General features: G+C 33.6%; 1 protein-coding gene across 1 annotated transcript; it reads left to right on the top strand.

The window, feature by feature from the left end:
• The first annotated feature begins 10,511 nt into the window (after window positions 1–10,511).
• LOC120092068 (expansin-A7-like) lies at window positions 10,512–12,050 on the top strand. Its single transcript, XM_039050273.1, has 2 exons — window positions 10,512–10,680; window positions 11,422–12,050. The coding sequence occupies exons 1-2, from the start codon at window positions 10,512–10,514 to the stop codon at window positions 12,048–12,050; spliced, it is 798 nt and encodes a 265-aa protein (XP_038906201.1).
• The last annotated feature ends 11,914 nt before the right edge of the window (window positions 12,051–23,964 follow it).

Raw genomic sequence — 23,964 nt, 5'->3', positions numbered from 1 at the left:
ACGATTTTTATCGGTTTATATGGTAAAGGAGTGTTTGTACAATAAATTAAAAATATTTTAAATAAATGCGTGTTTTCTTTATAGAATGTGTATAATTTTATTATACACATATTACTAACATTTAGTCAAATTTAAATAGTTTTTCATCACAACTCTCCAATTATATTTTCATCCAATTTGTTAAAGTTTAGATTTTTAATCAAATTCTAAAAATAAAAATAAAATTTTGAAAATACTTTTATTTATTTATTTATTTATTTCTTTTCTTCTTTTTTAGTTTTCATAACATGTTGTGGCTTTTGAACATATAAGTAAAAGTTGGATAAAGAAAAACTAAAAATGAAAAAATAAAAAAAAATCAAAACTAACCATTTGGTTTTTAGTTTTTGACTTTTGAAACTTAATCTTATAAACATTAGTTTTATCAATAAATTTCTATATTTTGTTATACACTTTCTACTAATATTATAAAAATTAATTTAAGTTTTGAAAACTAAAAAATAGTTTCAAAAAATATTTTTTCTTTTTAGATCTATTTAATGAGGAATTTTGTTTCTTAAAGAAATATGGAAACCCGAAACCAACAAAAACTAAAAAACGAAATCATGATCAAAGGAAGTGCCAGTGATTATCAAGACACAGACTAATTAATGGTTTTAAGAAATAAAGCTTCTTTTTACTTTGTACCAACTTTTTTTTTTTTTTAATCTTTATAATTTTTCTTTTCCAATTTTATACTTCTTCGACAAACACGATAAGGGAAACAAAATTTTGTAGATTTTAATTTTTGTTTTAATTTTTAATTTTTGTTTTCTTTTACAATTTTGGTTTTTTATCTCTTGTTTTAGTATTAGTTTTCCAATTTTAAACTCATGCATACCATTTCATATAAATGATGCGCACCATTTTATAGAATAAATAAAGTACAAATCATTTTGTTTTTTTGTTTGGCCCAAATTTCATTTTCAAAATGTAAAAGAGATTCTTTCTCTTGCACGAGAGATTATTATTATTATTATTTTTTAACAAAAACATAAATTAAAGTTTTTTGGGTTATTTGTAAATGGAACATTTTTCTTTTAAAAAGGATAGAATGGGTCGGGGGTGCACCGGAACATCTCTACTAGGTGGACACCTTCTTAACACCCTCATCATTTCCCGAAAGATATATCATTAAGCACAAAGGAGATAATACAAGAAGTTTGTAGAGGGCTAGAGATAATCCCGTAATTACAATGATAAAGAGATCAAATTTACAAAAAGCCCGAAGATTAATGACAATAATGGAAGAGCTATAATCCTTGAAGAGTTTGTTTCTATGTGACCAGCATCTTGACAGAGAGCAGGTATTGTCCCAGAGGTTAATGACACTTTTGTTGAGATCTTTGAAAGTGCGGTTGTGTCACTCAATCCAAATAGTGTATAATATCGTTGTTGCAGTGTTAAAGACGATGATATCTTTTCTAGAAGCATTTATGATCATACATATGGCATCATCTAGCTCCTTAATAGTGTTAAATTATTTTTGCTAGCCTAGCAAATTGTTCATCATTGTCCCGAGGGAAGAAGCCAACTGGCAGTGAATAAATATGTGCTCCATGGTTTTAGTGTGCTTTTTACATATAGGACACCAATTTGGGTTAAACATTTGGTTTGGGGGCTTCTTTTGCAGAACATCCACAGTGTTTAACCTTTGGTGTGGCAAAGAAAAAACTTAAATTTTTTGGGGATGCTGGTCTTCCAAATATTCTTAAACATGTTTGGATTCTTTTGGGAGCTGGCATTGCTGTTTTGAGTGAACATATTCTCCTTTATGATCGGTACCTTGAAAGCACCATTACTACCTAACCTCCAAATGGGCCTATCAAACCTATTCTTAATTCAAAGAGCAATTAGGTGAATTTTAACATTGTTCCACTGCTCAACCTCCCTCTACCAAAGAGATCTTCTAGGTTGAATATCCAAATCCAACCTCTCTTCATTCCAAGCCTCCTTAATAGAGCTATTTGGTATATTTGATAATGCAAAAAGTCGGGGAATAGTCTCAACCAAAGGACTTTTTATGTTCAACTACCTTTTCAAAAAGAAATATTTTCACCTCTGTTAATCTTCCAAGAAGAATTAGCATTGAACCAATCAATACTTTTAACAATAATGGAGCCCTAAGGAGATTTCAAACAATTGTGTTTACCAACAACAGGAATTTCACCAATATATGAATGTGTGTATTTGGCTAAGATCAATCTCTTTTAAAGAGGGTTGTTTTCGTTGTGGAAGTGCCAAAGTCATTTGCAAAGCAAGGCAAAGTTAGTGTCCTCCATATTGTATATGCCAAGCCCACATTTATCTTTAGGAGGGGAGACTATTGACCATCTTACTAAATAAGAGTTGTAGCCTCCATTGTTGTCTTTTCATAAATAGTTTCTCCAAAGCTTCTTAACATTTTTATAAACTGATTTAAGAGCTTTAAAAATAGAAAGCATGTATGTCGATAGGCTTGTAAGAGTAGCTTGTGAGGGTAAGTCTACCCCCTTTGGAAATATAAGAGTATTTCCAGTTACTCAACTTCTTTTATATTTTTTCAGACATAGTATCCCAAAAAGAAGTAGCCTGTAGCTTACCTCCTAGCAGAGCTCTCAAGTAATTTATTAGTAAGAACTTATGCTTTATACCCCATCTGTTAGCCACCTCTTCTGCACGATTACTATCAACATTTATGGCTGATATGATAGATTTCTCTAAATTTATGCTTAGGTCAGTTGCCCGGTCGAATGTCTTAATAATGTTAAAAGCATTCATCAAATAGGCATCGTTATCTTCCACAAAAATTAGTATGTCGTTTGCAAAGAGTAGATGAGTGAGATGAAATTTTTAGATAAATAAACCCCTCTTATTTGCCTCTATTGTTCAAAAGTATGCAATAATCTACTGGTATAATCCCTTGCAATAACAAAAATAAATGAGCATAGAGGGTCACCTTGTCTTATGCCTCTGGTAAGTTTGATGTGTCAGCGAGATTTTCCATTTATGAGAATGGAATATTGCACGCTTGAAAAGTAGGCTTTCATCCATCTACCTTTTTTAAGGAACATATAGTTAATAAACTTCCAACTGATTTTAGCAAAAGCCTTTTCAATATCCAGCTTAATCACAAAACCTCTATCTTTTTTTATTCACCAATAATCAATTGCTTCATTTGCCATTAAAATAGCATCAGTAATCTATTTTTCTTTTCTAAAAGCCAATTAAATTTCAGCAATTGTGAAAGGAAACGTTTGTTTGAGTCAGACGGCAAGCATTTTAGCAATGACTTTGTATAGAGAAGTAATGAGGTTGATAGGTCTGTAATCTAATGCTTTGTTACACTTGACTTTCTTGGCAATAAGAGCTACGTAGGTATCATTGACATTGCAATTCACCACACTTTTTAAAAAAATCTTAGAATACTTCCAAATAATTAGCATTGAAAGTGTTCCATGATTTTTTTTTAAAAATCCATAGTGAAGCCATCTGGACCAGGGGCTTTGTTATTGCCAATCGAGAATAAAGCATTGTGAATCTCATATTCACTAAAAGGAGAGCATAACTGCTGTCTCTATGTATTACTGATAGAGACCATTCCAAATTGTTAATAAATCAACGGTCACTCTCATTCCGAGTATAGATATTATTGAAATGTTTAGTGAACACTTTATTAATCAACTCATTTTTGTATAACTTATGCCATCTCATCAATTATCTTTGTTATGTAGCTCCATCTCTATCTTGCAGTGCAAATTTTGTGGAAAAAAGAAGAGTTTTAATTTCCCTCATAAGCCACAGTTTTTATATCTTTGAACCCAATATTGCAATTCTCTAGTAGCTTCTACACTAAAATAAGCTTTGAGAGTTGTTCTTTGTCCGTTATCCAAGTCACTGAGCTCTTAGTGCACTTAAGAGGTCTATACAGTCTATCTCTTTGATCCAAGCTCTTTTATCTTCTTCAGTCATTGATTTTTGTCTATTTTGCCAATTCTTTATGGCCTAGGATAGTTTTTAGAGTCGTCTAATGAATATGTATCCCAAGAAATCATTCTAATACGTATTAGTTCACCAATCATTTATGTTTTTATTGAAACTGTGTGATTCAAGATTTGTGTTGATGAAACGGAAAGGACAAGGTCCCCAATTGAGCTAAACCGTTTCAAGCACTTAAGGAAAATGATTAGAGGTAATATGTGATAACATTATGGGGTAATGTGTATTAAACTTTGTTTCCCATTGAGATATATATAAGAACTTATCCAGCCTTGATAATACAGCCTGAGATCTCAAGTTTGACCACGTGAACTTACCATTCGATAAAAAAGGGTTAGTAAGATTATTTCTGATGATGAAGTCACTGAATTTCTTCATGCTGTATTTAGCAGGATTTGCGATGGATATTTCACTAGCTCAACGAATAACGTTAAAATCACCCCTAATAAGCCAATTTGGTGCACAATTGGACTTATGATCATCAAGTTCTTCACAAATTTATTTCTATCTTTACGTTTTGCCGGGCCATAGATAGCTGCCATCCACCAACTGAAACCTTCAGATAATAGGACATTAGCAGATATGGAGAAATATATTTCAATGTGATTGATAATTGTGTGTCTGAGATCATCCCACATAAGCAATATACCACAAGATATACCATTAGCATTTATACTCAACCACTTTATGCATATAGAGCTCCAATTTGATTTTATCAATTTTTTTTATACATTATTGAGCTTAGTTTCAGAAAGAAGAAGAAAGTCGAGACAGTAGCTAGCAACAGTTTATTTTATTAAGGCTCTTTTGAAGGGAGAGCCTAACCCTCTTACATTCCACATCAGAACTTTCATGGATTACTGAAACGCATCCAAAAAGTGCGTTTTCTGGGCTTAGAATTTAGTTAGTTTTATGCTTAATTTAAGATCTTTGATGCTTCTAATGTTTGATTGTAGGAAATTGAGAAATTAGATGAGAACAAGCAATTTTGGAAGATTAATGATCAAAATACCCTTAAGAAGGTCAAAGTTTTGACCTAGTGCATTGATCAATGGAGAAAAAGGAACGAAAATTCGGAAATCGAAGGCAGAGAGCATCTAAAAGCAGGCCAGCATTGCAATGATGCTTGCAACGTTGCGACGCTACGATTAGAAGAGGCGCGCTATGTATGATTTAACACCAGTGTTGCAACGCTGGTTGCAGCGTAAGCAGTTTTTGGCCGATTTGATTCAAGGAGGCTAAAAGAGGACAATTGAGGCACTTTTAGGGCTATTTTTGAGTGCGTAAAGAAATATTTCGGAGAGGCTTCCCTGAGGAGTTTAATTTTGGACAGAGGCGGCATCTCGGAGCTTCAAAGGATCGAAGATTTGAAGAGATTGTTGGGTTGTGATTCCGGATTCGAGGATGAGAGTCAAGAACATGGCTTGCAATTTCTTCCTTCTTTTATTTCCTATCCTTTGTGTTTGGAAACCTCATGAATAGTCTATGTTTGCGCTGTAACCATGAGTGACCGATTTGTGTTTCTAGGGTGTTGATGTAGTCTTATGGATTGTGAAAACTGAATTGGTTGTTTTTTGGATTGAATTTATGCATAATTATTTTAACATGTTTGTTCTTAATGCTTTTGATTAAAGGATCACTAATTGAATGTTCTTTACTTAATGTTTGTCTCGAGAGAGAAGGCGTTAGGTTGGATCTAGCATGTTAAACTGTGAATCGAGTATGCACGAGAGTGATAGGAGATTGTTGATGGAGGAGCTTAATGATGTGGCTAATCAAGTGATAGAAGAGATTTGGGTCAATGGTTAGTCATTAGAAAGGGTTGAGCTCGAGAGAGGATACTTGGATAAAAGACTTCTAGATCTATAATTTGTATGAATCAATCTAAGGTCAAAATAATTAATTTAGTTAATCCGTTTAGCAAAATCATACCCTAGAACGTGTCTTTGTCTAGTGTTACCATAGTTTTATCTTTTCTTGCTTTTTAGAATTAGATTAGTTAGGTTGTCATCACAGTCCGGTACCTTAAATAAAATTAGAAGAATCTCTGAATAGCTAAAAGAGTCAAACCAATTTCTCAGAGGACGATACTCAGTCTCATGACCATTTTACTATATTATAATTTGACGCTACGCTTGTGCTACAATAAAGCCACTTATATCCTCATCGATTTGTTTTTAGAAGCCTGTGTAGCTCATCTGAGAATCCAAATGTATGGCATCAACCAGTCAAAGATTGTGCTTCCTTGCCATACCGCAAGTTCTTTCTTAAAATCTCTCTCTTTCTTCCTTGTTTCAACTTGTTTCTTATCTTCAACTGGTGTCTTCAACAAAGCAGTGATACTACTTTTCATGATCTCAGATTGAGTTGGAGAAGGTTGGGTATCGATGGCCAAAGTTGTACTTGGGCTAGATATCATTGCATCTGACAAGCACATATCCGAAATTGGGGATATAGGGCCCAAATCAATCGTAAGAGAAATCTCAGATTCGTTTGGCCCACTTGTGTAAGGTTGGATTTCTTGGGCTGTTGCGTTTGTCTTAGCTGAAAATGACCTTTTGGCCCTATAAACCATCTTTTTCGGCTTTGATAGGCCTTTGGGCCAAATAGGCTTCGTTTCTTCAATAGTTGGGCTGGTGCAACATCAATGTTAAAATAATAAGTTTTATTTTTGGACAAGGGAAAAAAAACTTTTCTCTTCATGATTTAACCGTCCCCTTCATCATTTGCCTTATGTTTTTCTTTTTCAGTGGCTATTAGAAATTTCCTCTTCCCCATTTTTGTCACCTTATCGATTTTGTCACTCTCACAATACTATCAGAATTAGAAAATTTCTTGTTTTTTCTTTCTTCGTTGTTTTTGCCGTTACCGCCAATTTGTTTTGTTGGAGGACTTGGTAATCTACTTGGGTTGAGTATCTAGAATTGCATCGGTAGAATTGCAACATTTCCAATGAAGTGGTATTGTTCTACTTCGGTATCAAACTCACCGTATTCCTTTGTCGTTTTTCTGGAGAAAGTACCATGAATCTTAGGATTTCATTCAATCAGCCACCTACCTACATATTGAGCAACTGTATTAATGATAAATCTATTTCCCCTTTCATCATTGATATAGATTGTAGCTGGTATGAAACCAATGTAGTTGTCCCTCAACTTGATCTTAGCCTCAATCATATCTATCTTTTCCAGAGTTTCTTTTGATACCTTTACGAAACCTCCACATATGTCTCCTATCTGCTTAAAAGAGTTCATGTTCCATGCATAGATTGGTATTTCTCTAAATTTTGTCCATCCACCGTAGCTTGGTAGGAGTTTCTGTGTTGCATAAATTGAAATAATCCATTTTTCAAATTTAACATAAATATTTTCCATAGTGACTCAGCCATTGTTTACAAATAACATTTTAACCTGCTTTTTATCAGCAAAGAAGACGATGACTTTTTCAGCATGAAAAGGTTTGTATTTCATATCATAATCGACTTATGCTTTTAGAGCTTTGTAGATTTTGGGCCAATCGTCAGGGAAACACCTCTTTGTTACAATTATTACATGGTCTTAATCGAGCTCCTAGTCAGCTTCAAAAAGCAAAATATCACTGTTGTAATGTGTCTCTACTCTGCCTGTGGGCCTCTTTTTAGTAAGGTCGTCTGAGGAGCTTCTTGGAGATAACACTTCAGCTTATGTACGAGTTGGGTTGTCCTCATCTGAAGAAGAGTTGGTTGAATAATATGGGTTTTGACTTGTCTTGCCGTAGCTAAAAGTTCTTTTAACCTCGATGTTGGCCCGTAGGTTGATCAAGGACATAAAGGATACCCATCCCTTTTTGTCAGCATCCTCAGGGACAAGAATACTAAATTTTCTTCCTTTGTCGTCAACGAGAATATTTTTGCAATATTTCCTTTCCTATTGTGGGTCTTTTCAACCCAAAGACAAAAGTCAGGGAATCTCATTTTGAGGAAGAACTTGTTGTTCTAGAGTAGCAATCAAAGTTCTGAAAGTGGTCCTAAGCCATTCCAGAGATTCCAAAGAAACAGTTAAAGAGAAGGACTTGTATGGTCCCACTCAGTTAGTAGAAGCTTAGATCCTCTGGAATGTTTGTCCATGTATAGGACAAACTCTTTCTTTCGACAATGTATGAGCGCGGGAGTGGCTAGCGAGACCCATCTTGGTGAAGTAAACAAACAAAGGAAACCTTAGATCTTGAGTGGTAATTATAGAGAAATAGTTCTTGTATTTAATGTAGTAGATTCAACATTAATGGCAGTAATACACGTGGTTGAAGAGGATCGATGTTGGTGATGAACGTGGTGAGAGAGAAATTTACTATAGCATTTTATAATGAAACATTTAATCATCTTAAAATAGAGAGGATTTATAAACTCATTTTCCTTGATAAAGAGGTAGCATTATTGTCTCCAAATTTAAAATTTTTATTTCAATCATATCATCTTTAATTTTATTGATCCATTATTCAATTAGTTTTTCCTATCTTTCTATACTTTTAAATTTCATGTCAAATATTTAAAATTTAAATTTAATTAAAATATATTTATCAAACAAAATTATTTTTCTATTAAAAATTTTATCTCAAAGTGTTCTACCATGTCCAACATATTTCATTTACATTCTAAGCTAATTTAATATAATTATTCAAAAATGTTATTTTCCTATAATTTCACAAAGTTTTCTACCACATCCAACACATTGTAAATAACTCAAACCAAGAAATACATCGTTTTAGATAATATTTTCTTTAATTACTTAATTTCTTAATAAACATTTACTCATTAAACTTTTTTATACAAATTTACTAATTAAACTAAATTAATGAAAAATAAATTCTATCAAAATTTAAATTTTATCGTAAAAACTAAGCCATAAATATTTTAGGCCACATACATCACACCTATCTTCCCATTAGTAGGATAAAATATTTTATATATGACGGTGATATATTATTTAACATAAACAGTTGACCCTCCCAAAAATTTCAAATTTCTTTTAAGAAATTGTTATAATTTAAAAAGAGAAGTATATGATATGATAAGTTTACATTTAAAAACTGAATTCTAATTTGATGAGTCAAATATAAAATTCTTAATTGAGGATTTAAGTCCATTTCTAGGATTTTACTTATTTCTTTTTATTTTTATTTTAATAAAAACGAGTTTCTAGCACTGATGCTTTTATAATCTTTTTAAAGAGATCTACATTATAGCAAGTTGCGTCTATGTATATGTGTGGTTTTTTCTTTTGACAATGTTTAGAGTGGAGAATCAAACTTTAAATCTCGAGATTGATATATCAAATAATTTCATGTTAATTCAACTATATTCTCACGTTGCTGGAACATGTATATATTTGAATTAAGACAATGCATCATGTATTTTTCTATTAATTATTTACACCAAATTGTTCCTCTATTTTAACATTTGTTTAACGGAAAATAATTAATATTGATAATTAACTTAAAAGTGAAAAAAAAAAAAAGGTTTTCAATCATGCAGAGGATTGAGTTTTTTCTTTTTTTTTCTTTTCTTTTCTTCTCTTTTTTAATCCATTTCACCAAGTATGATAGCTAGTTATGAAGGATATATGTATCTCTTTGTTAAAAGAATGAAAAAGAAAAAAAATAAATATATGTATGTTCAAAATTTATTGTCTAAGAGATATGATGTTCTGGTCTCAATATTTCAATTTATTTGTTAACTCATAAGCATTTATACAAGCAACAATCTAGTCTATGAATGCTTTATAAAAATTTACCCTTTAAATTTTACTATGCAATAATTTAATCATTATACTTTAAAAATTTGTAATGATTTATTTTACATTAAATAAATAAAAAAAACTAATTAAATACCTAATATTCTTACAAAATATATAGTCTACATCATAAAACAAAAGTGAACATCTAAATTTGATGAAATTTTTATGTCAAATACTAAATTATTACAAATTTGAAAGTTAAAGACTAAATTATTACATACTAAAGTTCATAAACTAAACTATTACAAAATTGAAGTATGTGGATTCAATTGTTAAAAACTAAAGTTAAGTACCAAATTGTTGCTTTCATGAAAGTTTAGGGACAAAAAACGGTGTGTTTTAACCTAATCGAGAAACTATAATTCGTTATGAAATTATCATTTATTGAAAAGAAAATATCCGTACGTCCCCCTCGAGTACTAGAATAGCCTTAGAAGGTACAAGTACGTCCAATTTCTAATAACCTCTCTCATTATATTTGACTTTTGCAAATTAAAAAAATAAATAAATAATTGACTTTGACTTTTGAAGCTGATGATTGTAGTGAGGGTCACGAAGGGCCAAGAATTTAGTAATGAAGCCAATCTCTTTTTCATATATTATAAATAGGAATAAACCCTACAACTCATGATACAACCAAAAAATTTCACAACTTAACTACAAACTCTCTCCCTTTATAAGAACCTTTGGGTTTTGCTTATACGAACACACAAAGCAACAACAATGGCTTCTCATTTCCCTCGTCGAAGCTTTATCATCGTCATGATCTTCTTCTTTTCGTTTATGATGCCAGAGATTACAATTAAATCAGTGATCGCCATCTTTCGACCAAGCCCTTGGAAGCTTGCCCATGCCACCTTTTATGGCGATGAGACAGCATCCGAAACAATGGGTATGTAAATTTCAAATTTAGTTTATAAACTTTCATAACTTGTATCTCCTAAACTCTCAAGCTTTATAATTATATAGTACGTTTTAAAACTTTTGATTATTGGTCTAGTAAGTTCTCAAACTCGTCTAGAATTTTCAATTTCTTTTGAAAATTCCTGATATATTAAACTTTTATTAAAATCAATAGATTTATTAGGTATGAAATTGAATTTTATGATTACTACAAAGCTAAACACTTAGTTTCTTTGTCCAATAGGTTCATAATTTTATTTTATTTTTAAATCAAAGAGGTCAAGAAGCTATCAAATAAAAAATTGAAAGTTTAGACCTAGCCTGATAACTATTTGGATTTTAATTGTTGGTTTTTGTTATCTATTTTCTATTAATGTTTTCAAAAATCAAACTAAATTTCTACATATTAAAAAGATAGTTTTTTAAAACTTGTTATAGAGTAATCTTCAAGTATTTTCTTAAAACAAATGTGAAAATCATAATTGAAAGATTCAAAGGAAATAATTAGCACGAAATTATTACTAAATAGATCTTTAGCTGGATTTATTACCACAAAATTGAAAGTTTTAAAAATTATTATAAAATTAATTAAAGTTGAGAAACTTATTTGACACAAATATAAAAATTCAATCACCAAACTTATAATTAATTTTTCTTTTTTAAAGAAATTACAATCGAAATATTATATATTTTTCTATTTTTTGATTTGGTAAGGTTTTGCATATTTCAGGAGGAGCTTGTGGTTATGGAAACTTATTCACAAATGGCTACGGCGTCGACACGGTGGCTCTAAGTTCTACCCTCTTCAACAATGGCTACGCTTGTGGAACTTGCTTTCAAATCAAATGCGCCCAATCCAAAGCTTGCTACCCTAATGTTGCTTTCACGACGGTGACGGCGACCAACCTTTGTCCCCCGAATTGGGCGAAACCATCCAACAACGGTGGGTGGTGCAACCCTCCGAGGGTGCACTTCGACATGTCGAAGCCAGCCTTTATGAAGATCGCCAATTGGAAGGTCGGGATCATCCCCGTCGTGTACCGACGAGTTCCGTGCGGTAAAAAGGGCGGCCTTCGATTCACATTACAAGGAAATGGTTACTGGCTTTTGGCGTACGTGATGAATGTCGGCGGTGGCGGAGATGTGTCGGGAATGTGGGTGAAAGGTAGCAAAACAGGATGGATCAAAATGAGCCATAATTGGGGAGCTTCATATCAAGCATTTTCATCTTTGGTTGGCCAATCTTTGTCTTTTAGAATCACTTCTTACACAACCAAAGAGACCATCACGGCTTGGAATGTTGCTCCTTCTAATTGGAGGTTTGGCTTGACCTACAATGGCAACGTCAACTTTCGTTGATCTCAAGAAATCATTCAAAGAGGTTGATACAATGTAGTATGAGCTACAATATAACAACTACGTTGAATAATTTCTTAGCTGTGTGTGAGGTGTTCAGAAGGGAATAATTTAAGTCAATCTGACTTAAATGTTTTACGATGAATTCATTTTAGATTTTGAATTGAATTGAATTCATTATCTTAAACGTGGACACCCCTACTTTTATGTCATATGGCATATGGTCATTTTAGAGCTTTCTGTCATTTTCAAAGCTAGCGGATCAACTACTATATTATATATTTGAAATTTTTGTGTTATAGGTATATGAACAACTCCATTGAATTATTTGTAAAAACTGATGAGATGATTATGTGCTAATTATGGTAGTTGTAATAATGTTTGATATATATTTATAAAATTGTAACCCAATTATATGAGGTTATATATTTATGTACTTTGTCTATATCACCTGAATGATCAAAATTGATCATCAGACCATTGTTTCTTTCTTATTTTATATAATGCATTTTGAAAAACAAAAATGTTTAAAATAAAATAAACTCATTATTCGGCAGGTACCAAAAGCCAACGCTCTATTCCAATGACCATAATATTTAATGCTACCACGATTTCTTTCAAAAAAGAAGAAATAAACTCAAGACTGATAAGCACTCTAAAATGCAAAAGTTTAGAAACTAAACTCATTGTCGATACAACCTCTTGCATTAAATTGTCGATGGGAACATGACGTGAGTTGAATCAAACTATGGCAAATTTTTGGTGGAACAGTTTTGAGAAAGGAAATAAAACTCATTGGATTATCTGGAAGCTATGACCTACCTTAAAGACTTAGGAGAAAGATGACATAGGTTTCCGGTGATGAAGTTGACATTCAATATATAGAAGCAATTAAGGATCTAAGCACTCTAACTATATCAATTTTAAAGGAAAAACATGCATCTTATAAGGAGAAAACAGAAATAGGATTTCTAGTATACAACCTTTGTAGATTCAATCAAATTGTGTCAAATCTTCCCGAATTTCTTTTCTAATCCTTGAAGTAGACTACCAAAGACATCTTCTCCAATAAACTCGGGCCTTAGTAGGAGTGTGGTCTCCAAATTGATCAAGAAAAGGATGAATTTTTTAGTTGAAGATGTGAAAACTAGAAAGAACACAAGCTAGAAAATTATGTGAAATTGTGGAATTGCATGAATGCCAAATGCCATAAAATAAGTTTAATTTAAAGAACTTATTCATGCACTTCAGAATTAATCACAAATTGACACACATTTTCCATTTAAACTAAGTGGATTAGGTGTAATGAAAACGGGAAAATCCCACTTTCAATTTATTTCTCAATTTTTCATTTAATTCAATTTTTAATAATAAAAATCGAATTAAACCGATTTCAAATCCAAATTTGAAATTACCAAATTGAAAAAAAAAACTATTTTAATTAATCAATTAGATAAATTTAATTAATTAATTTAACAATTAATTCAATATCAAATATTAAATTAATAAAACACTTAATTCAAACATGAATCCTTATTCATGTAATTAATATTTAAATCAAATTTAAATACCTTCAACTCTAAAAAAACGTTTAATTTGTTCAATTTGAATGTTAATTATATCAAATATAATTATACAAACCCTAATTCGAATTTGAACATTTCAAATTCACTCAACATGTTATTCTAAGGTTTAATCATTTTTACGAGCTAGTAGAGGGATCTAATGGAACTACAGACCATAAGCTCCAACGATTTGAGATTAATTAACTGAACTCCTTAAACCAAATTAATCAATATTCGTTAACTATCGAGACACACCACTATAGCTCAGTAGTTACACTCTCCTCACTGTAGATATATTTCTGTCCACTTGATTTAACCATAATTAGTAAGTCGATCATTCACAGGTCGTTCGTATTCACATCTAGGTCAAAATTACCATTTTACCCTTGTAATACATCTTGCTCTTTAAGTCTCCACTGATCTTCTAATGAAACAATTGGTTAATTATAGTCCTATTGCTTCTTTGGACTACTTCTTTGGCTGCTTCTTTGGCCACACTGCTTCTTTGGCTGCTTCACATACAACTACATATTCAGTTTCCATGGTGGAGTCAACAATATAACTTTGTTTGATGCTCCTCCATACTATCACTCCTCCATTTAGAGTGAATACTCATCCCCAAGTGGATTCCCTAGAATCTACATCGGTTTGAAATTCAGAGTTAGTGTATCCAGTAAGGATCAAATCCTTAGGGCCATACATGAGCATATAGTCCCTTGTTCTCCAAAGATACTTGAGAATGTTCTTAACGACAATCCAATGACTATATTTAGAGTTGGACTAAAACCTGCTGACTATTCTGACTGTAAAGCATATCTTTGGGCATGTGCACAACATAGCGTACATCAAACTCCCGACTATTGATGCATAAGGAATTCTTTTCATATTCTTAACTTCTTGAGGTGTCTTAGACACTGTTCCTTAGACAAATGAATTTCATGTCTAAAAGATAATAAACCTCTTTTGGAATTTTGCATTTTATATCTTGACAACATCCTATCAATATAAGATGCTTGAGATAGTGCTAGGATTATGTTCTTGCGATTCCAAACTATTTGGATTCCAAGAACATATTATGCATCTCCTAAATCTTTCATTTGAAATTGTGATGCTAGCCATCTCTTGACGTCAACAAGGAATCCTACCTCATTCCCAATGAGTAGATATCATCAACATAAAATACTAGAAAAGCTACAATCTTATTGACTATTTTCATGTAAAAACAAGATTCGTCAACATTCTGTTCAAAGCCATAGGATTTGATCGTAATGTCAAATCTTATATTCTAGGACTGAGATGCTTGTTTTAACCCATAAATGGATCTTTTAAGCTTGCAAATTTTTTGCTCTTGACCCTGTTCAATAAACCCTTCTAGTTGAGATATATAAATACTATCTTCAAGATAACCATTCAAAAAAGCTACATTGACATCCATTTGTCATATTTCATAATCATAAAAGTCAGCAATGGATAAAAATATTCTAATAGACTTGATCATGGCAGCAGAAGAGAAAGTTTCTTCGTAGTTACCCCCTTTCTTTGGGTTACCTTTTGTCACTAGTCTAGCTTTGTAGGTCTGTACCTTACTAGCTTGGTCTCGTTTTCTTTTGTAGATCCATTTACAACTAATAGGTTTTATCACATCTGGTTGATCTACAAATTTCAAACTAAATTGAAGTATATAACTCCATTTCAAGATTCATGGCTTTTATCCATTGGTCTCTATCTACATCGTTCTTTGCCCGTTGAAGGTCAATGGATCCTCTAAAACATCATCAGGTATGATAACCTGAGTTTCTGTTAAATCCATGTATTGGTCAAGCTGTTGAACAACCATTCCACTATGTCAAGGCATTCTCAATACATGAGAAGGATGTGATGAACCAGTTTTATCAACAATTTTTGTTGAAGGACCAGTCTGATCAACAATTTTTGTTGATTTATCTATATATTTTTTAGACATCTTATTTAATTCCAGTTCATTGCAATGTTGATGATTTCTTATGTGGTCTTCCTCAAAGAACATCGCGTTTATCGATACAAACACTTTGTCTTCTTAAGGATCATAAAATAGACCACCTTTTGTTTCTTTGGGGTATCCTATAAATAGACATACTTTACAACATCGTTCTAATTTCTTAGGGTTTTGCACCAGCACATGTGCTAGGCATCCCAGACTCTGAAGTGACGTAAACTACCTTTTACGTTTTCTCCATAACTCGTACGGTGTTTCTGAACCTCTTTAGCGGAGATGTTTGGGAACACAATATTGTAGATTTCAATAAAACTTCGGAGGTGAGCGTCCGGATCCTCGCCACACCTACTGCCAAACTGTCTGGCAGTTTGAATCATCTGCAGCATCACTGGTTTCATCTCGAACCTCGATCCGTCCAAAGCTGGCCTCATGATTCCTGGTGAGAAATCATAAAGGTTGGGCGACGCACAGTCCCAGATGGGCCTATTGCAGTCGTTCGCCAAGAGGATGGGGTTCGCTATGACATTATTTGCGTTGGGTGCTCTGTCTTCTAGTTGCTTCACCATGTTGGGATTTCTCTCTTGTTGTTGATGTAGGTGGTTGTCTCTCCTTCTTCTTCGGAAAGTTCTCTCAATCTCTGGGTCGTAATCGGGCTCAGGAGCTTGTCCATACGAGCTAGTCTACATTCAGCCCTTGGAATTTCATAATGACTCTCAGACCTCCTTCGCCCGCACGCGATAGCTCTACCAGGCGTGGCACTCTGGCAGAAAATAGTCTATTTTCAATTTCTTTTTGAAAAAAAGGAAATCAATTTGCAAATTTCATATATGTAAGATGCGGCAGGTATTTCTTTCCTCGATCCACAGAGACAAAATGGAGGTGTGGCTGATCATCCTCTCGGACCAGCTACTGATAACGCTTGCATCCTCTGTATTACTGCGGCTGCTGGCAGCGCGGAGAGCGTTAAGACCTAGAACTTCATAAAGAAAAGAGTCCGAGTGTTGCCTAGTGATACGCTCATACGACACCCGCTTCTTCCCTTACCAAAGGAGAGGCAGTGCACAGAGATGGAAAGCTGCAAAGAAAATAAAAAAAGTTACCGTTAGCACAATATGTACTGTCGTAGTCCCCGACAATGGTGCAAAAAACATGTGCGTTGTGAATATGATGGAATAGTGGTGTATATTGCGATGGTGATGTATACGTTGTGCATGTAAGTTTTCCTAGCAAAATCCAAGTATAAATCCTACTAGGTTGCCTGGTAAGCCCAGGGTCGAATACAAGGACTATGGAGACAGTGTGTGACGGTGATTTCAGATTTCTTTGCGGTGACAAATAAAATAATGAGTTAGTTGGTATGTTTGTTTAAGGTATAGATTCTATGTGGCGGTATTGAGAAAGAGTTAATAACAACAAAAGTTATAATGAGTATGTGGGGGAACGGGTTGAGAAGGGATTTAGCCAACACTTCCTAAGATTGCGTTCATGTTATGCGATCATGCTACACACATACAACAACAAATCATCTCTCAATGCAAATGCTACAGCTTCTACTTTCAGGATGCATGCGATGTATGTGATGATGTCTATAGGACTTACGTCTAAGCCTCTATTCTTGTCTATACGATGATGAATGACACACACATACACAAGGCGACCACATACTACCATAACCTATTTCTAGGGTGCATGTGATGCATGTTAGCAAACAGAACTTATCTCTAAGTTTCTATCTCTTGCTTATGTGGTTCTAATATAACTTTCTCAAGCCTAGATTCTAACCTAGCTCTCTCAGGCCTAGGTTCTTTCTTTAGACTCTCTCTCGAACAGCTCTAAAGAGGTGATGGACGCATACATAAGACAAGATGATCGCATACAATGAAGATCTTAGGTCATGATAGCTAAGTGCTTCTCAACCCATTCAGAAGTTTAGTTACTCATGTGTAATGTAAAGAGAGTGAGCAGATGTAGAGATGCAGTTTCCATTTTATAAATGAAATCAGAATACAGAACGACAATGGGAAGTAAGGATAGGGAGCCTGGTGGTAATGTCTTGCTTCCCAAGGCTTTTACACTTCGTTTTTCTCTACTCTGTCTAAAAGAATAATCTTGCTTTTGCAAGAGTCGACCTTCTCTTCGTTCTCAACGCTTCCCGAAACTCTCTCGAGATGACCAGGATCGATCCTCCGACGTCTTCTCTCTTCACTTGCCTTCGCCTTCTAAGTGTAAGAAAACTATGAACGACGGCTAAATATCTTCTGTATGGTGAACTCTCTATATGGCTGAGCTTCTTTTCCGATGGTGGCCTTCGGTATTTATAGAGATCAAGGTGAAGAAGCTTTTCTCTCAAATGATGGCACTGATGGGATGTCAATAAATCTCTATCTAATGCAGAGATTAATTGACACCGAAAAGTTGAGTGTACTTGCTACAGTGTGTCATTAATGGCTTGTCAACTAAATTCAGATTCCCATCGTGATTTATAAAGCTTTCACCTCGATGCATCATCTCTATATAGCCACCTTCTTGAGCAGATCTTCGCGAACGCATACGATCGCATAGCCTTGCGATCGCAATCTTTTAATGCGCTTGGACGCTGAATTCCTTAGATCGAAATTCTGCCTTCCACCAATGCATTTTCCTGCACAAAATACGTAAATTAGCTGCTTTAATGCGATGGACACATGCAATCGCAATGTTCTATACTTAATGCTTTTGGACACGATTTTACATATTTTTACCGTCGCAATCCTACATTGTTTTATATCTTTGCGTTGTAATAATGTGCATTTCTGCCCATTATCAAATACTTTAAGAGGGAACCATGTTTAAAAATATATACTGCAGTCTATACTGTATACCCTCAAAATGATTGAGGTAACTGTACATAACTTATCATTGAACGAACCATGTCTAATAGGGTTCTATTTCTCCTTTCTGCTACTCCATTTTGTTGTTGTGTACCAGGTGCAATAAGTTGGAAAATTATTCCATGTTCTATCAAATAGTTTTAGGATTATAAATCCATATACTCACCACCTAAATCTGATCGAAGCGTTTTAATCTTTTTACCTAATAAGTTCTCAACATCTGCCTTGTACTCTTTGAGCTTTTCAAGAGTTCAGACTTATGATGCATCAGGTAAACATAGCCATATCTTGAATAGTCATCAATAAAACTGATGAAATACTCATATCCTCCTCGAGCTTTAACATTCGTCAAACCATAAAGATTTGAATGTACAAGCTCTAAAGTTCTTTAGCTCTAAGACCTTTTCCTCGAAAAGATATTTTAGTCATTTTTCCTTCATGACATGATTGACATGGAGGTAAAGAATTGTCTTAAAACTAATTTAAGGTTCCTTTTTTACTAATCTCTCAATCCTATTGAGATTTATATGTCCAAGTCTTAAGTGCCAAAGATAGGCTTTAGGAAAAATCTTTCGTTTCTTATTTTAAGTTTTAACTGTTTTAAACATCTCTATATTTAAAATAGCTTTTTCCTTATTTGGTTTTAACACATATAAGTTATTTTCAAGTTTAGCAGAACATAATTGAAAACCTCTTGAACTAATGAACACTTCATTTATTGGGATTGGTGTCCTAATTCTCTCAGAGTCTCATAGTTTGTAAATTGTACACATTGTTATGAATAAAATAAGAGTTATTTTATTTGACATTTACTCATATCCAATAAACAAAACTCCATGGTTATTGTATGTAAACTTAAGCATGTATATGAGATATACAAATGGACCATGCCTTCAGTGATAACCTAAAAAGGTCTGTAGTATAAGGATTAAGGAGGGATACCTGATCCTGGTGACACTATGGATACGATCCGGTTTGTAGAGGTTTACAAGTATTGTGAACTACTACAGATGGTAGATCCTGACCATTCATGTGGAGACATGTGAGCGGGGGTGTCCTAAACAAAGAGTTTGTATAAGACCGGACCACGAGATGATTCGTCCCTTTATATAATGTCGTTGATACTTGAGACTTATATCTCACCTAAACGACCATAGGTGACATGACCTCAATCCTAAGTGTTTTGGGAACTCCTGCCTTTGAGGGTTGTCTTTTGATTAGTATGGGTGAGAATGGCCAGATTGTCAACTCAACATGCCTACCTTTTTGGGGATTTGTCTAATTTGGGAGTTGGGAATTCAGTTACACAAGTTGGAATTCACTCCTTCCTCGAAGTAGGGGTAAGTAGATAGATTACTTCTTTAAGGGCTGATTTCGGGTCTTGAATATAGTGGTCACAGCTTCTCTTTGGAAGAGAGGATTCAGTCATAGTAGAACTATGACATATGTTCATTAGAGGGATCAGTGGTACTTAAGAAGCTAGATGTAACTACAAGGGCATAATGGTTATTGGCCCAGCTGTACTTACGAGCGATCTGTGAAGGGTTATCACACTGTTGATTAGTTGATATGGACACAAAATATATCTGTAGTAAGGAGTGTACAACTTTCGGTCTTTAGTGGAGTGCCTGACATTTAACGGATGTTGAATCCCGTGACCAAAGAGTTTAGTCAGTTATTCACGTACCGTTGGAGTTTCAAGCTACAGGTCCATAAGGTCCCCTTGGTAGCTCAATAGATTCAAGGTGAGAATCATTTCTTGCTGTTGATTTGAAATGTTCAAATTGACAAGAGGAAATTCGATTATATATGATATGATCGGTATGATGTATGAGGTACATCAAGTGGAGGATTAATGTAAATGAAATTTACATTAAGTACCATGAAATAGAAAAAGAATTATGGTTTATATGTTTCATGAGGATGAAATATTAAAACTATAGGTTATAAATATAATATGGTAAGTTGGTTATCATATTTATTTATAATAATATTAATTATTGGATAATTATATCTTTTTCTCTAATAACCAATTGAGTGAGATGTTATTGGTGGTTTCATGTTAACCGTGAGATAAAAGGAAAAATATTTTCCTAATTTTAGTGAGATTTGAGATTTGCAAGAGTTGTTATTCTTGAAAAAACTCACGGATTGCTGTCAAGTGAATTGGATTCACTAAACGATAGCTGAAGAGAGACTAAATGATTGTGGAGTGACACTACACGATAGTTTAGTCATTTGGTCGCCTTCAAAACGATCGTGATGTGTTTACTATACGATAGCTTGCCTTCTTCTAAATGATTGGGCATTCATTTACACAATAGACTCTTGTCATCTCCCATTTACTCAATCGTTTACGAGATTGATATTCCTTCGGTCTCTTCCTCTAACTAAGTCCACACACAGCCCACAGTTCTGGATTCTCACACCGAGAATACCAAGGTAGCCATTGTGGTGGTGTGTTACTCAACTCAACTGAGGTGGTTTTTGGAGGTCATTCGTTGGGTTCATGATCTTGGAGATTGTTGAGTTCGAGCGTTCGCATGTTGTCATCTTGGAGACTGAACGAGCGTTCGTGATCGAAGGAGTTTGAAGATGAGTCTTTAAAGGCATGTTTAATATTTTCCTTGATTATCTAGTAAAGCATGTTGTAATTTCGTATTATGTATGACCTGTAAGTTTTTGTTTCTTGGCTGTAATTGTGTATGTTCAATATCGAATAAAATTTGGAACGATCATTCCGCTGCTCATAGAAATCCTCATATCATATTTCCTTCATCATTTATATAAAAAGTCTTTGTATATATGTTCTAATAAATAGGAGATAGAGATTAAGGTCCTTTTCATATCAGGTACATAGTATACATTTTCTAACAAAATGTATCCCCAAAAAATAACTTGAGAACTCCCACTACTCGAGCCGAAATGATTTCACCTGTTCTCACCTTTAAAGTCATCTTGTTCTCTGTGAGCTGCCTCTAGGAACTAGTTTCCTGAATAAAACTGCAAATATGATTAGCAATACCTAAATTCAGTATCTAGGTTAAATGAGAACTTTCTACTAAACATGTTTCAATTACCAGTAAATCAAATTTACCTTGGTTTGCCTTTTAAGCCTTCTTTTCTGCAAGATATTGAGGGCAATTTGATTTCCAATGTCCATCCTTATTGCAATGGAAACACTTTCCTTTAGCAACCTTCGTTTTGCTCTTTTTAGCAAGAGCTTTTTTCTCTCATTTTCCCTTTTTCTTCATTTAGATACTCTTATCATTTGAAATACCAGGCTTTTTTCCAGATGGTTTTGTACCAGATGTTCCCTTTTGAAATTTCTGTTAGGTAAGAACATTTGTTTCCCTTTCTTGATTTTTATTTTTCATAAATGATTGGTAATTCTGGAGTTCATTTAAAAGAGGAGTTAAGTTATAATCAATTTTATTCATCACAGCGTTTGTGCAAAAAGTTAGGAAGCTCTTCGAAAGAGATTCCATGATCATACTGTTTGAAAACAAAAACATGCAGCGAAAGAAAACAATATCTTTAAGCATTCTAATTCCTTAATTTTGATATCAAATAAGTATGTTCACAGAGAATTAAGAAGAGGGTTTCATACTAACATTTGAAGAACCTCTTGAATCTTGATCTTCAGCTCCAATCTCCTTTTTTTTTTTTTTTTGTTGTGAACCACCACAAGGTCTTCCCTACTATTCTATTGGAACCTTAGATTGAATTGTGGGACTCAAAACAAGTTTAAATTAGGGAAAAATGGAGAGGTCACTAATTTACCAAGGTTGAAGACCTTTTTCAACCTCAAGAATTTCTCAGCAAATTCAATCAATTTGCATAGGAGTCTTTTAGCTGAAACTTATGTGATATATCCTGGAATCGAATGCAATCTAATTGCATCAAATTTTGCCAGCTTTAACTCCAATTTTTTGGTAGTAAGAAGTGAATGATAGAAAGTGGAAAAATGTCACTTTTGGTGGGTTTTTCCATTTTCCAATTTTTCATTCTTCTATTAATTTGGAATCCATTTTCAAAATCAAATGTTATTTTCAGTTTTTTAATTTCATAATTAAAACTGAAAATTTTATTAATTTTACAAAAATTAATTCAAAATTAATTTTTCTAATAAAATTAATAATTAATAATTAATTAAATAATTTAATTAATTTAAATTAATTTAATATCAAATATTAAATTAATTAATCACCAATTCCATTACTAAAAATCTCTATTCATGAAATTAATATTTAAATCATATTTAAATATTAATCGATTCTCCAATTCTGTTTAATTCCAAAATAACTATATCACATATAATTACTAATTCTCTTAATTCAAATTTGAACGTTTCAAATCAACTTATCACGTTATTCTAAGGCAAATCAGTTTGTGAGCTAGTAGAGGGACCTAATGGACGTATAGATCATGGGCTCCAATGACCCGAGATTAATTGTATAAACTCTTTATACCAAATTAATCCCCATTCGTTAATTACTAGGTCACTCCACTAAAGCCCAGAGTTGCATTCCCCTCATTGTAGATATATTATGTCAACTCGATATAACCATGATTAGTAAGTTAACCCTTCACAGGTTGTTCGTAATAATGGTTGGGTAAAAAGGTTATTTTACCCCTGAGATTACCTCTTGTTCCTTAAGTCCCACTAATCCTCTAATAAACAATTGGTTTATGATTCGATCATCAAAATGCGTCCCACTCGGGCCAATGAAAGGGTGGGGCCCTTTGTTCAAGACTTGGAGTCAGCACTTAAGGGAACAACCTCTCTACTATCCTTGAAAGCGGGTAAGAGTGAATTTCATCTTGCACCCTATGTCCCCAACTGTCTACCCGGTCTTACCCCTGAAATGGGATGCTTATTGAGCTCACATTGTTGACCAAACCCTCACCTATGCAAATCTAAGGATAATCCTGAATAAACAGGAGTTCATAGTTAGTTCAGGATTAAGGTCAAGTTACCTAGGTCATCGTTTTGTAATATTCAGTCTTAAACAATGAACAATGTGATAAATTAAGAGTGACTTATTTCTTGGTCCGATCTTATGCAAACTCATTGCACATGACGCTCTCACTCCTCATGTCACTACACGAACGAATCAGGATCACTTCGTTTGTAGCACTTTGCAACTCCTTGTAATAACTACATAGTGGGCTGCATACGATAGTGTTACTAGAATAAGCCACCCAACCTTATTCGTATACTATAGATCATTTTTACTACTTACTCGAACTTGATCCACTCTTATGTCTCTACATAAAGTTCAAGTACTTATGTAATAGTCATGGATCTTTTAGTTTATTGGGTTTATTTCTCAAACAAAGTAAGCAATTCATATATTCGTTAACAACTTTATCAATTTACAGAATGAGTTTATTGTTTACAACCTACGAGTTTTAAGGACATAAAACCCAACACATACTAACTTGACTCTTCTCATCTATGACAATGTCATTCGCTTCCGTGACATTGAAGTGGACTATCATGT

Source organism: Benincasa hispida, chromosome 11 (assembly GCF_009727055.1).
Source record: "Benincasa hispida cultivar B227 chromosome 11, ASM972705v1, whole genome shotgun sequence".
Classification (NCBI taxonomy): Eukaryota; Viridiplantae; Streptophyta; class Magnoliopsida; order Cucurbitales; family Cucurbitaceae; genus Benincasa; species Benincasa hispida.
The sequence above is the reverse complement of the archived record's forward strand: the minus strand, read 5'-3'. Positions and strand labels throughout refer to the sequence as shown.